Consider the following 14,181-nt stretch of genomic DNA (forward strand, 5'->3'; position numbering starts at 1 on the left):
TTAACTTTGATAAAGAATATCTCTTTGGTTTTGAGACTTTAGTCTTTGCAACTTCAGGGATCTTATCTATTCACGAACAGCTTGTAACACTCCAAAGAGAAAGGAAAACTTGAAATCGCATCATATGACCCCTTTAAAAGTACTACAATACCAGGGAGGAAGATCAGGTTGATGATGTTTGTCTGCCATTCTCGCTCTGTCTGCCCAGCGTGCTTGAATGCGCTGATGACGTATCCTGTCTGCACGAACCTGGTGCGCAGAGGTATGCTAATACATACTTTGACAGGCAGGTAGGAAAGCGTATTTAAAACGCTCGGACCGAGCGTTTTGATTGGACAAACATTTCTTTGCTCCTACGCCTTCCACAGAATATATAAATACAGACAAATACATTTAGACCTTAATGATTGCTATCGGGATGTGAAGAGACTTTCAACCAGCATAACACCTTTAATGTTTGATGTTAAATGATTTCATGTGATTTCTCATTGTGGTGGTGATATTATGATAACTCAGTTTCACTGATTAATTTCATCAAAAGTAATTCCATTTTGTAAGATCATTTTGATCAAAGTAATTCAGACTTCAGGAGGCATACGATGACATTCTGTGATCAAATACAATCAACTTGTTAACACGCTCTACAGCACCACCCAGTGCATTTAGTTATAACTGACTTTTAGTTTGCGTGCTTAAGATTTATTATGGATTCCCTGCATTTACTGCCAGCAAAGCAACACGTAGTAAAATTCGAATAGTGTTTTTATTTTTCGAATAATAATTCCAGATCGAATACTCGACTATTTGTGCACACCCCTAGTTGTTCCCTTGTTTTATTCCCGTACATTCAATTATTTCAGTTATGTTGTATTTTGAATGGCAACATCTAATTGGATTGCACATGCAGCGTTTGTCCTCAGTAGCATTGTGGAGGTCACTGGGTTCTGTAAGGTCATGGAGGTTACTGGTGACCCCTCCTGTAGCTGCGGTGGTTGTGTGCATTTAGGGTTGTATATCCTCCACGAGCTGTGCAAGCCAGGGCCTTCCCCGAATCGCTAACAGTTTTATAGCTGTGAGGAAGGCTCTTGGCCACAGATCTTGTTGTGTGCATGAGTGTGTACACTGTGTGAATGTGTGTGTGTGTGTGTGTGTCAGTGTCCTGCTCTGTTCACCAGATGCTGCCTTGCTTTAACGTGTCACTACCTTGAAGCAAATAGATTTTTCAGAAAGCCACATGGGCTGGTTACTTTGGTCAGGGTTGTAAGAAATACTGACATTGATATATATATATATATATATATATATATATATACGCATGTTCTTGGCTGTCTAAATGAGGACATGCCATAAACTTCTACTGTTTTTATAAAAAGATAATTATAAATACTAAAGACTAACCCTACCCCTTAAAACAGAGGGTTTGGAACTGGGTCCATTGACCCCCTTAGAAGGCGAGAAAGTTTTTTTTTTTTTAAATGTATATTACATATTTATTTTTTAGCTATCAAAAGTTACAGTGTGAATATGACATCAATAAAATGTTCAATTAATATTTCCTTTATACATAAATATAGCTGTCTTTATATTTTATAAATTGGGTCCCTCAAAAAAAAAGTTCGGGTCCTTTGTGTAAAATTGTTTTAAAACCCCTGCCTCCAGGATTTTTATTATTTTTTAAAGTTTTTTTTATTTTTTTAATACAAATGATTTATGATTAATTTTTCCAACTGAGAGCATCGTGAAACTGAGATCAAAGGGATAGTTTTTTTTTCCAACTGAGAGCATCATGAAACTGAGATCAAATGGATAGTTTGTCATATTTAGTTAACTTCTCGGGACAAGTATGTATGCAAAGTAAACACTGTCTTGATGGGGACTTTTCATTAACATCTACTGTTTATATTCTGAGGTAATGATCTTTTCTTTTCTCTAGTCTAAATCCTCACACAAACCTTTCTGCATTTTTAGATGTTCCGTAAGACATTATTTAGTCTGTGTATTAAGCCGTTTTCCTCATGAGGACTGTTGACTGCTTCCTACTGGGCAAGGCGAGAGGGCAGTAGTCCTGTGTCCCATACAGAGAAACACACTTGAGGAAACACACAGTGTGAAAGCCTATAAATCTTTCTTGTTGTGTTCTAGTCATATGTGGCCAGCCATTGGGTGAGTGTGTGTGTGTGTGTGTGTGTGTGTGCATGCTTGCACTTGCATGCCTATGAGGTGACCTATATACAGTACACACAGAGAGAGAGAGAGAGAGAGAGTTGGGCACATGAGGTTGGACCGTCTTCTGAAACACACTTCCACAGTGAGGAAAGGGAGCTGAAAGAAGAACAACAGGAAAGAGACAGTCAGTCTGTATTAGCCTCTGAAGAGGTCTGTGTATCTGTTTTTTAAAAAATTCACTGCTCAGGGCTTGCAAAATCACTTTTTTTGTTTTCCAGTCGGGCTACCAAAATGTATCACTGCCCTGCCCAACGGGCTATCTTGAATAGTGATATAAAATCCCTTCCTTGATTCACGTTGTTCATTCGCTTGTAGGGGTGAAACGGATCATAGTTTATCATTTACACATGTTTCTAAGTCTTACCAATTTAAACATTCAAGCTTTTGGAACCATTCATGCGCATGATATATCAGTTCGGTGCTCGCGCGCACACGCTCAAAGCGCGCACATACAGAGCGGCGTTTCATGCAGAGCACGAACACAGAATTGATTCTTCTTTCGCTTGAACTGACACATACATGCAAAATTATCTCAAAATAACTATCTCGGCAAGTATTTTCATGTCTTAAATGAACGTAAACAGTGGAGAAAGAAATCGCAAGTGCATCATTATATTGGATCCGTGCATTCGGTCTTAAAGGGGCAGCAGCCTATAAATACCTGCTGTTCCATAAGCGCCACCTGCTGTCAGAGAGTGACATTTGTGTCTCATTCAGCCCGTCTGCTGTTTTTGTTTCATTCAGATTTTTTATGTAGTATCACAAAGCTAAAGTCAGACCATTTTGTTTCAAATTTAAACATTTTACAATCTGAATAACATGTATGCAGCATCTTTGTTTGGATCGTGATTAAAATACACAGGCAAAACCTTAGTTTACTTGCATGGAGAAATTTCTTTTATTTGTATTATTTATTTGGGATTTGTTTTAAAATTTCAAGTTAGTATATTGTTTGACATTTTCAATTTCACAAAGTAATGTGCAGCCTTTTGGTCTGATAAATAACAAAAGGACACCTTTTTTAAAATCTGTCTTAAATCTAATTTTGTTAAAGAAATTGTGAGAAAATTGTATCGTGAAATCAGTATCGTGAATCATATCACATCTTGAGTTGAGTGAATCGTTACATCCCTATATGCTACTAGTTTTTGCTGTGGTATCGAAGTAGTAAATTGTTCTTTAAATAATAAGTGTTACTTAAATAATAAAGAACCATATTTTTTTTGCTTATCTGAAAAATGATCCGATCTGTGACTCAAAAAGTGATATGATGATAATGTAATATAATCCGAACCGTGAGATTTGTGATCCATTGCACCCCTATTCTCTTGACTTGTTATTTGAAGAAAAAATACAATATCTTTTATTCGGGCTAGTTAAATTAATTTTTGGGCTACTAAAATCCGAAGAATGAGGAATTTTTAAATTTTGCGAGCCCTGCTGCTAGCTAGGAATCTTCCTTATAGATTGCTGATGAATGTTATTATTAGTTCTTTAACTAACTGTATTGTTTGTCATTGTTAGTTGTTTGACAAGGCTTGAAGTTAATACTAAAGGTATTGTGTCCCTCATACAATAACTGATAAACCGGAGCGAAAATAGACATGCCCACTCTTTGTAAAACCCCACCCTGCAAACAATCTAGTGTACAGTCAAGAGTTTAAATAGAATATGATGCATCAAGGATTCATAATTTGTGAGTACATACTGTATCAAGTGTGTGATTTGTAACAGGATTACCATAGTATTAACATAGTAATATACAAAACCCCAATTATCAGTGAATGTCCAAAAACTTGGCAGTACATGTCCAAAAACACTGTTACCATGATACTTGTTACCATGATGAGCCAGGCATTTTAGAACCTGACCAAAGACAACAGGATTAATCATGTAAAAGTAAAAGTAAAGAAATTATAGATCAATATTCCTGTGAAATATGAGATATTCTTATGAAAATGTTGCTAAGTTATTACTCCCATTATAACACTACTTTTTTCATTATGGTTTGCCCCAAGAACACATTAATATGCAAATTAGATGCAATTTATAGATACATAGTATAGAATGGTAATATCAATTTATGGACATTTTATGCACATTCCATAAAGTACAGTAGTATATCATTGTTATATCTTTCATAACATAGTTGAGAATCATCTTTGTACAAAGTTTGGCTAAAAATAGCCTGAAACCTAAAAACTGATTGGTTAATGAAAAAATAAAACATTGTTTTTGCCTATAGCCTACATGCCTTTTCATGTCTATTTTATTTATTTTTTCTTTTAATAACTTAGTCCTGGTGTCCTCCGCAAAGGACATAGAATAAAATATGAATAAAATATATTTTTTCAAAAAGTTTTTCTCCATTTGTTTCTTATGCTCCAACCAATGTAATGACATAAAAATCACCAAAATTCACAAAACATTTTTTTTCTGATTCTCATGAGGATAATTGCATTAAATAAAATAGATGCATTCAATGCTCAAGCACTAAATTAGCATGAATTCTTGTTGGCTGTCAATGTTTTTATCATCATGATTCCAACGCGGTTCCTGTGTCGTTTTCGTTAAAGTTGTAGTTTGGACTTCTCTATTATCTTGGAATTAGATTGATTATTAAAAACTTATAGTTACGTAGTTATCTTTCTTGGTGTGAACAGCATTAAGCCAGTATATGAACTAGAGTAGTGCTCCTGTTACTCAGTGAGCTAGCTTAGCTAAATGGTGTTTTAGCTAGTCTATGAACTTTTCTGTGTATTTGTCTGAAAGTATGGCCATCTTACCGCCTTCTCTTTCCTTTACATGCCCGGAACGATACGGGACGGCACGTTTCAACAATGGTAACTGTTTGTACTGATGAAGGAAAAGCATTTTGGTGGCCCACACTGCATTAGCATTACATTTAGCATGATTTGCTAACCTTTTAAATGTACCAGTTGTTTGAGGAAATCACTCCAGGGCCTTAAAAGCTTATTTTTTATGGGTCTCGATTGCACAAAGTGCTTCTCAACTAATGTGTCATGACCCAAAAATGTGTGTCAGGGCTGTTTTGATAAGGTTGTGGACAGCAGGGGGAAAACAACACTAAATGCTAATGATAAAAAGCAGTTTTGGTACTGTGAAGGTTACCACTCGAGGTCCTGAAGCAAAACCAGTTGGGAATCACTAGGTTAAAGGAATCCAGTCATCCCTAGTTAGTGAAAATACACATGCCAACTATTGAACCTGTCCTCCTTGCTTCACTTAACAGGCATGTACCGTTATTACAGAGCAATTCCACAAACCACCTGCTGTTCCTCCCACAGAACAGAATGTATTGTGATGATGTGTTTTCTGTGTGAGGAAAATGGCTGAAATATTTGGTTTTGGAGATGTCAGTGAGTAACGTGTGGTCATTGACTCCAGATGAGTTGCTCCGAATCAGATTTGAGGAGTTCGATCAGATCAGGGAAGACTGGGGAATGTGACCAAATCGCTGACCACTTTGGTGTTTATTAATTTAATTTGATACTGCCATCTTGTGGCTATTTATTGTTAGTGGCATTGTAAATTCAGTGCAATGTTTTTTATGGTTTGTGCTAATACTGTTGAAATGAGACCATTAAATCTTGATTACTGTCTCAGATCCTTAACCGCTTCACCATCTCAAGATGCAAATGTAATCGATTAAGCAAACCATACTCAAAGGAAATTAGTTTAAACATAAGGGAAAACTAGAAACTAAAGATTTTGTTATCAGTTTCTGAGATTCTGGGGCACCACTGAACCATAATGCATATAGAGAACAAGTGGACACAGTGGTAAATGTTCTGTGGCTGATCTGTCAAAGTGTGTCCAAAGGCTCAGCTTAAAATCATCCAGGAAGCCACAGTGGATCCTAAAAAACTCTTCCAAAGAAATGTGGGCTGGGAGAGGAGCAATGTGAAAACCACTGCTAACCAAGAACATAAACGCTCATCTCTCATCTGCCAAAGAGCACCTGGCTGATCCCCAAGACTTTAGGAAGAATGTTCTGTGAGTCAAAAATGGAACCTTTACGTCTGGCATGAAGCTAAAACAGCATTCCACAATCTAAGAGCATCTTACCAACAGTCAAACGTGGTGGTGCCAGTATGAGAATGCCTTGCTTCTTCAGAACTTGCCATGATTGGTTTAATGGTTAAGTGAAATTGTGAAATCAAAGTAAATAAATAAAAACCCTTATGAAATATTGATGTGGTGGAGCCATGGTGCAGTGTGACGTTTATTTTAGAATTAATATGAATGAATTAATAAAATGAATAGAATTAATATAAATTATGCTTTTTTTATTCAGTTCAATGTCTTTACTGTTGCTTTTGATCAATTTATTGTGTCCTTGCTGAATAAAATGATTAATATTATTTTCTAAAAAAAAGGGGGAAAAAACTAACTTTTAAATGGTTTCTTTTACATTTTTCATAATTTAACTTTGTTTATTGAAATTCTTCTTCAGCTTGACAAATGTTCAAAAGTACAAATATTGCACATAGTCTTTCAATTAATATGCATAATACTCAATGATCAATTATAGTATCCTATTGTTGTCGATTGAGTGTATTTCTGTCAGTATTGTGGCTACTGCTGATACACTTTTGTAGCCTGTGAGTGATCTAGGACTCAATTTCTTTCTCTTTCCATGCATGTTTTGCTGCAGAGGATGATGTAGATCTGGAGGCCCTGGTGAATGACATGGCCTCTCTTTCGTCCTATGAGAGCATCTATGCAACCTGTGGGACACAGCATTCAGACTCCACCCCACTCTTGCACCGCACTGATGGCAGTGGGCTCCATGGCAACAGAGTGGCCCCACTGCCACAGGCCCCTAGTAATAGAGTGACTGACCCCCGCTCTCCTACCCAAAAGCTCCGGCGATCACAGCCAATGCACATACAGGCCGTCAGGTGATGTATATGCACACATAGAAAAGTATAAGTGTGTGTGTGTTTTAACTGGTAACGGAAACCTGAGAACATCAGTGATTTCCAGGCCTGGAAAATCATGCAAATTTTAAAAGTGAATTACTTTTGTTTTACGCTATTGTAAGAAAAAATACAGTATCAAAAATACACTAAAACTGTAATATTGTGAAGTAATATTGCAATTTAAAATAAATGTTTTTAATATATTTTAAAATGAGCTCAATTTTCAGCAGCTGTTACTCCAGTCTTCAGTGTCACATGTTACTTCAGAAATCATTCTAATATGCTGATTTGCTGTTCAAGAAATATTTCTTATTATCAATGTTGAAAACAGTTGTGCTGCCTAATATTTCAAGGTTCTTTGTTATAGAAAGTTCAAAAGAACAGCATTTAATTGAAATCGATTTTATTTGTGCATGTAAAAGTCTTTACTGTTACTTTTAATCGATGTAATGCAGTTGAACCTGAAGAAAAGCATTAATTTATTTAAAAAATATTGCTGAACTCAAACTTTTAAACACTGTAGTGTAGTGTCCTGAGATATTCTGTAATATTTCATAATTTCATCAATTTATGTGAAATTATATTCATTGAAAATGATTTGGTCAAAAGGTGTCGGAATTACATGCTGTAATTATCAAGAGGAATATGAAAATCCACCATCCAGTCACTGATTATGATGTGAATTTAATTTAGTGCAGTTTAATAATACAAAAGTTCTAATGTTAAACGTGCTATGTTATGGCAATTAGTTTTTTTTTTTAAATGTTGTATTTTTTATAAAAAAGTAATTTCAATGATTTAAAATACAGTAAATTATTACAAATAACATTAAGTAATATATATTATTTTTATTCATTTATATATTTTTTGTTTCAAATATTAATCAGTGGGGTTTTTTTGTATTTAAGAAACAGAATTCATACTCTCTCCTAAGGCTCTATTGATTTATATGTTATGTACGTGTGCTACATTTTAAAGTCATCGTTCTGTTCATAGTCATAATCTTTTCTCTCCCCAGAATCCTCTCAGACTGCATGTTCTAATTAGCTCTTTTACACATCACCTTTCTGCAGGGCTTCTGTATCGTTCGCTGTCTTTCATCCGCTCTTCTCTGATCTCCATGACAGCAGGGTGTAGTTTCACACGCATACACACACCGAGATGGGTTCACTCAGAGGTTCCCGTCTCTACAAACTCACACAGACACACAGTCTTCTTTCGTTCTGACTCGGCCATGAACCCTGAACGGCACACCCCCTGCTACGGTTCGGATTTTAAAAATTCCCTCAGTTATTATGATCGCTCCAACTGCGCTAAGGCAATCATGTATTATTCCTGGTCTTATTGATGTAGATCAAAGACCCGAAGACGAGTTTAGCATCTGCAGTCTATGTGTCTGTCTGCTGAACTCTGCCAAACACTACGAGAGTTCATGAACCGGTTCTCAGTTGGCTAAGTGGGTTTCAAATCTCTCGGTTTTATTCATATATTCTGTAGTGGAATCCGTAATGCAGCAGTGAGAATTTCATGCGGATTCTTCTGGTTTATTTTTCATTAGCCTATCGCTTTACAGCATTGAAGTTTTCAGGGAACTTTAGGGCTTTAATTCCCTGCTCAGTTTCATATTGATTAAAACATGGATGATATCGGGAATACTGCATGGTTAATGAACCGATGAGATCTTAATGAAACAAGAAGATGTTTACTAGTAATCAAGAAGCTAGATGTTTTAGTGTTAGGAACGGTATGCATTTTAAATCATTTTAAATGTGCATTCAGTACAAGTACAGTCTTTTTTTTTTTGCTTGTCTCTCTGTCACCCCTTGTAGGCGACTTCAAGAAGAAGAGTTGCAAGTTCGTCCGGCGTCCTTGCCAGCTATTCCGAACCCTTTCCCTGAGCTCTGCAGCCCATCGGGATCTCCTGTGCTGAGCCCTGGATCTCTGCCACAGCCATCGGAGTCACATGTAAGACTTGAAAACTGACACTGCCCTCTGAGCCCTATAGCTATTATCCATCAGACACACATGAGATGCTACATGAGTGATTTATTGCAGGTATGAGACTTCTCTGTTTCAGTATGTCTGGCATTCTCGTATTTTCTCACGTATGTTCATTCGAGAAACCTGGAGGTGCATATTGAGGTTAAGAGAAACTAAAATGATCGGAGATTGACATTTCTATGCCATTTGTCTGTCCCTGCAACTAAAAACTAGCCTCGCCCTACCTTGCATTATGGATGCCAGTGGTACATTGTTCGTTTCAAAATCTAGTGAGCTGCATTTGTAGGTAGTATTTTAGGCATCAGAGGCCCACGAGCTAAAACTGTGCTCTTACAATGATTGACGTCTTTATATTTACAAGTCACGAAGATGAAAGAAATCTGTTAACACTTTTTCTACAGTACTGACATTAAAAAATGCATTATTTCACTTAATATTTGTGTGCTACGGTATGTAGTTTTTCTCTTAAAGTAGCATATAAAGTCATTAGCTTAGCAGCATGCAAACATCACGCTCTACGTTAGTTAAGCAGATGCTTAAGACAGAAATATACGGCCCCTGCCTCAGCAGTCTAAAGGCGCTCATCAGTGTCAAAATGTTTGAGATGGCCAATCAAATCAAAGAAGGCGGGCTTTACGTACTCCGCTTTACCGAAGCAGAGTGCAAATGGATGCTTTTCACATTTTTGGGGTTCTCAGATATGAAAGTCTGAAAAGAAACTGGCCGGTTTAGGCATATTAAACATTCGATGAACAGTGAATGTGCGTATTTAAAAAAAAAATATATATATATAATTTGCATATATTTCAAATGCATTACTTTTTATTTATTTCCTTTAAATAAATAATTTCAGTCCCACTTTATATTAAGTGGCCTTAACTACTGTGTGCTTACATTTTAATTAATCATTTGGTACAATGTATTTATTGTGTACATACATGTTTTTACGTTGTACTTATATTTTAAAGGGGTCATATGATGCTGCTAAAAAGAACATTATTTTGTGTATTTGGTGTAATGAAATGTGTTTATGCGGTTTAAAGTTAAAAAAACACATTATTTTCCACATACGCAGTGTGACGTTTATTTTAGAATTAATATGAATGAATTAATAAAATGAATAGAATTAATATAAATTATGCTTTTTTTATTCAGTTCAATGTCTTTACTGTTGCTTTTGATCAATTTATTGTGTCCTTGCTGAATAAAATGATTAATATTATTTTCTAAAAAAAAGGGGGAAAAAACTAACTTTTAAATGGTTTCTTTTACATTTTTCATAATTTAACTTTGTTTATTGAAATTCTTCTTCAGCTTGACAAATGTTCAAAAGTACAAATATTGCACATAGTCTTTCAATTAATATGCATAATACTCAATGATCAATTATAGTATCCTATTGTTGTCGATTGAGTGTATTTCTGTCAGTATTGTGGCTACTGCTGATACACTTTTGTAGCCTGTGAGTGATCTAGGACTCAATTTCTTTCTCTTTCCATGCATGTTTTGCTGCAGAGGATGATGTAGATCTGGAGGCCCTGGTGAATGACATGGCCTCTCTTTCGTCCTATGAGAGCATCTATGCAACCTGTGGGACACAGCATTCAGACTCCACCCCACTCTTGCACCGCACTGATGGCAGTGGGCTCCATGGCAACAGAGTGGCCCCACTGCCACAGGCCCCTAGTAATAGAGTGACTGACCCCCGCTCTCCTACCCAAAAGCTCCGGCGATCACAGCCAATGCACATACAGGCCGTCAGGTGATGTATATGCACACATAGAAAAGTATAAGTGTGTGTGTGTTTTAACTGGTAACGGAAACCTGAGAACATCAGTGATTTCCAGGCCTGGAAAATCATGCAAATTTTAAAAGTGAATTACTTTTGTTTTACGCTATTGTAAGAAAAAATACAGTATCAAAAATACACTAAAACTGTAATATTGTGAAGTAATATTGCAATTTAAAATAAATGTTTTTAATATATTTTAAAATGAGCTCAATTTTCAGCAGCTGTTACTCCAGTCTTCAGTGTCACATGTTACTTCAGAAATCATTCTAATATGCTGATTTGCTGTTCAAGAAATATTTCTTATTATCAATGTTGAAAACAGTTGTGCTGCCTAATATTTCAAGGTTCTTTGTTATAGAAAGTTCAAAAGAACAGCATTTAATTGAAATCGATTTTATTTGTGCATGTAAAAGTCTTTACTGTTACTTTTAATCGATGTAATGCAGTTGAACCTGAAGAAAAGCATTAATTTATTTAAAAAATATTGCTGAACTCAAACTTTTAAACACTGTAGTGTAGTGTCCTGAGATATTCTGTAATATTTCATAATTTCATCAATTTATGTGAAATTATATTCATTGAAAATGATTTGGTCAAAAGGTGTCGGAATTACATGCTGTAATTATCAAGAGGAATATGAAAATCCACCATCCAGTCACTGATTATGATGTGAATTTAATTTAGTGCAGTTTAATAATACAAAAGTTCTAATGTTAAACGTGCTATGTTATGGCAATTAGTTTTTTTTTTTAAATGTTGTATTTTTTATAAAAAAGTAATTTCAATGATTTAAAATACAGTAAATTATTACAAATAACATTAAGTAATATATATTATTTTTATTCATTTATATATTTTTTGTTTCAAATATTAATCAGTGGGGTTTTTTTGTATTTAAGAAACAGAATTCATACTCTCTCCTAAGGCTCTATTGATTTATATGTTATGTACGTGTGCTACATTTTAAAGTCATCGTTCTGTTCATAGTCATAATCTTTTCTCTCCCCAGAATCCTCTCAGACTGCATGTTCTAATTAGCTCTTTTACACATCACCTTTCTGCAGGGCTTCTGTATCGTTCGCTGTCTTTCATCCGCTCTTCTCTGATCTCCATGACAGCAGGGTGTAGTTTCACACGCATACACACACCGAGATGGGTTCACTCAGAGGTTCCCGTCTCTACAAACTCACACAGACACACAGTCTTCTTTCGTTCTGACTCGGCCATGAACCCTGAACGGCACACCCCCTGCTACGGTTCGGATTTTAAAAATTCCCTCAGTTATTATGATCGCTCCAACTGCGCTAAGGCAATCATGTATTATTCCTGGTCTTATTGATGTAGATCAAAGACCCGAAGACGAGTTTAGCATCTGCAGTCTATGTGTCTGTCTGCTGAACTCTGCCAAACACTACGAGAGTTCATGAACCGGTTCTCAGTTGGCTAAGTGGGTTTCAAATCTCTCGGTTTTATTCATATATTCTGTAGTGGAATCCGTAATGCAGCAGTGAGAATTTCATGCGGATTCTTCTGGTTTATTTTTCATTAGCCTATCGCTTTACAGCATTGAAGTTTTCAGGGAACTTTAGGGCTTTAATTCCCTGCTCAGTTTCATATTGATTAAAACATGGATGATATCGGGAATACTGCATGGTTAATGAACCGATGAGATCTTAATGAAACAAGAAGATGTTTACTAGTAATCAAGAAGCTAGATGTTTTAGTGTTAGGAACGGTATGCATTTTAAATCATTTTAAATGTGCATTCAGTACAAGTACAGTCTTTTTTTTTTTGCTTGTCTCTCTGTCACCCCTTGTAGGCGACTTCAAGAAGAAGAGTTGCAAGTTCGTCCGGCGTCCTTGCCAGCTATTCCGAACCCTTTCCCTGAGCTCTGCAGCCCATCGGGATCTCCTGTGCTGAGCCCTGGATCTCTGCCACAGCCATCGGAGTCACATGTAAGACTTGAAAACTGACACTGCCCTCTGAGCCCTATAGCTATTATCCATCAGACACACATGAGATGCTACATGAGTGATTTATTGCAGGTATGAGACTTCTCTGTTTCAGTATGTCTGGCATTCTCGTATTTTCTCACGTATGTTCATTCGAGAAACCTGGAGGTGCATATTGAGGTTAAGAGAAACTAAAATGATCGGAGATTGACATTTCTATGCCATTTGTCTGTCCCTGCAACTAAAAACTAGCCTCGCCCTACCTTGCATTATGGATGCCAGTGGTACATTGTTCGTTTCAAAATCTAGTGAGCTGCATTTGTAGGTAGTATTTTAGGCATCAGAGGCCCACGAGCTAAAACTGTGCTCTTACAATGATTGACGTCTTTATATTTACAAGTCACGAAGATGAAAGAAATCTGTTAACACTTTTTCTACAGTACTGACATTAAAAAATGCATTATTTCACTTAATATTTGTGTGCTACGGTATGTAGTTTTTCTCTTAAAGTAGCATATAAAGTCATTAGCTTAGCAGCATGCAAACATCACGCTCTACGTTAGTTAAGCAGATGCTTAAGACAGAAATATACGGCCCCTGCCTCAGCAGTCTAAAGGCGCTCATCAGTGTCAAAATGTTTGAGATGGCCAATCAAATCAAAGAAGGCGGGCTTTACGTACTCCGCTTTACCGAAGCAGAGTGCAAATGGATGCTTTTCACATTTTTGGGGTTCTCAGATATGAAAGTCTGAAAAGAAACTGGCCGGTTTAGGCATATTAAACATTCGATGAACAGTGAATGTGCGTATTTAAAAAAAAAATATATATATATAATTTGCATATATTTCAAATGCATTACTTTTTATTTATTTCCTTTAAATAAATAATTTCAGTCCCACTTTATATTAAGTGGCCTTAACTACTGTGTGCTTACATTTTAATTAATCATTTGGTACAATGTATTTATTTTGTACATACATGTTTTTACGTTGTACTTATATTTTAAAGGGGTCATATGATGCTGCTAAAAAGAACATTATTTTGTGTATTTGGTGTAATGAAATGTGTTTATGCGGTTATATAGCAGCAAAAGTGTTTTGCATTGTACTTATTTTTTGATATAAGTACATAGTAGATAAGGCCACTTAGTATAAAGTGGGACCATAATTTATTTTAATTTCTTTAAATAATAGGACAATTTTTGTGACTACATCTCTCCGCTCACCAAACCCCCCAAAATATCTAGTAAACATTTTTTTGTCTA

At 36.0% G+C, this 14,181-nt stretch overlaps 2 protein-coding genes across 3 annotated transcripts in view; both read left to right on the forward strand.

Annotated features, from left to right (window-relative positions):
• Nucleotides 1-9,476, forward strand: part of LOC107656634 (growth factor receptor-bound protein 10-like) — a 29,766-nt gene extending 20,290 nt beyond the window's left edge. For both annotated transcript variants that reach the window (XM_016444558.1, XM_016444559.1), the window contains exons 4-5: nucleotides 6,905-7,151; nucleotides 9,002-9,476. In XM_016444558.1, the coding sequence (XP_016300044.1) occupies nucleotides 6,905-7,151; nucleotides 9,002-9,155 (401 nt within the window). In that variant the 3' untranslated portion in view covers nucleotides 9,156-9,476. The remainder of the gene's footprint in view (nucleotides 1-6,904; nucleotides 7,152-9,001) is intronic.
• A 1,215-nt stretch (nucleotides 9,477-10,691) lies between these two features.
• LOC107656633 (growth factor receptor-bound protein 10-like) overlaps nucleotides 10,692-14,181 on the forward strand; it is a 26,979-nt gene continuing 23,489 nt past the window's right edge. Inside the window, exons 1-2 of the mRNA XM_016444555.1 lie at nucleotides 10,692-10,935; nucleotides 12,786-12,921. Of these exons, the coding sequence (XP_016300041.1) occupies nucleotides 10,724-10,935; nucleotides 12,786-12,921 (348 nt within the window). The 5' untranslated portion in view covers nucleotides 10,692-10,723. The remainder of the gene's footprint in view (nucleotides 10,936-12,785; nucleotides 12,922-14,181) is intronic.

The sequence above is a fragment of the Sinocyclocheilus anshuiensis genome, unplaced genomic scaffold (genome assembly GCF_001515605.1).
Source record: "Sinocyclocheilus anshuiensis isolate Anshui unplaced genomic scaffold, SAMN03320099.WGS_v1.1 scaffold1393, whole genome shotgun sequence".
NCBI classification, from domain to species: domain Eukaryota; kingdom Metazoa; phylum Chordata; class Actinopteri; order Cypriniformes; family Cyprinidae; genus Sinocyclocheilus; species Sinocyclocheilus anshuiensis.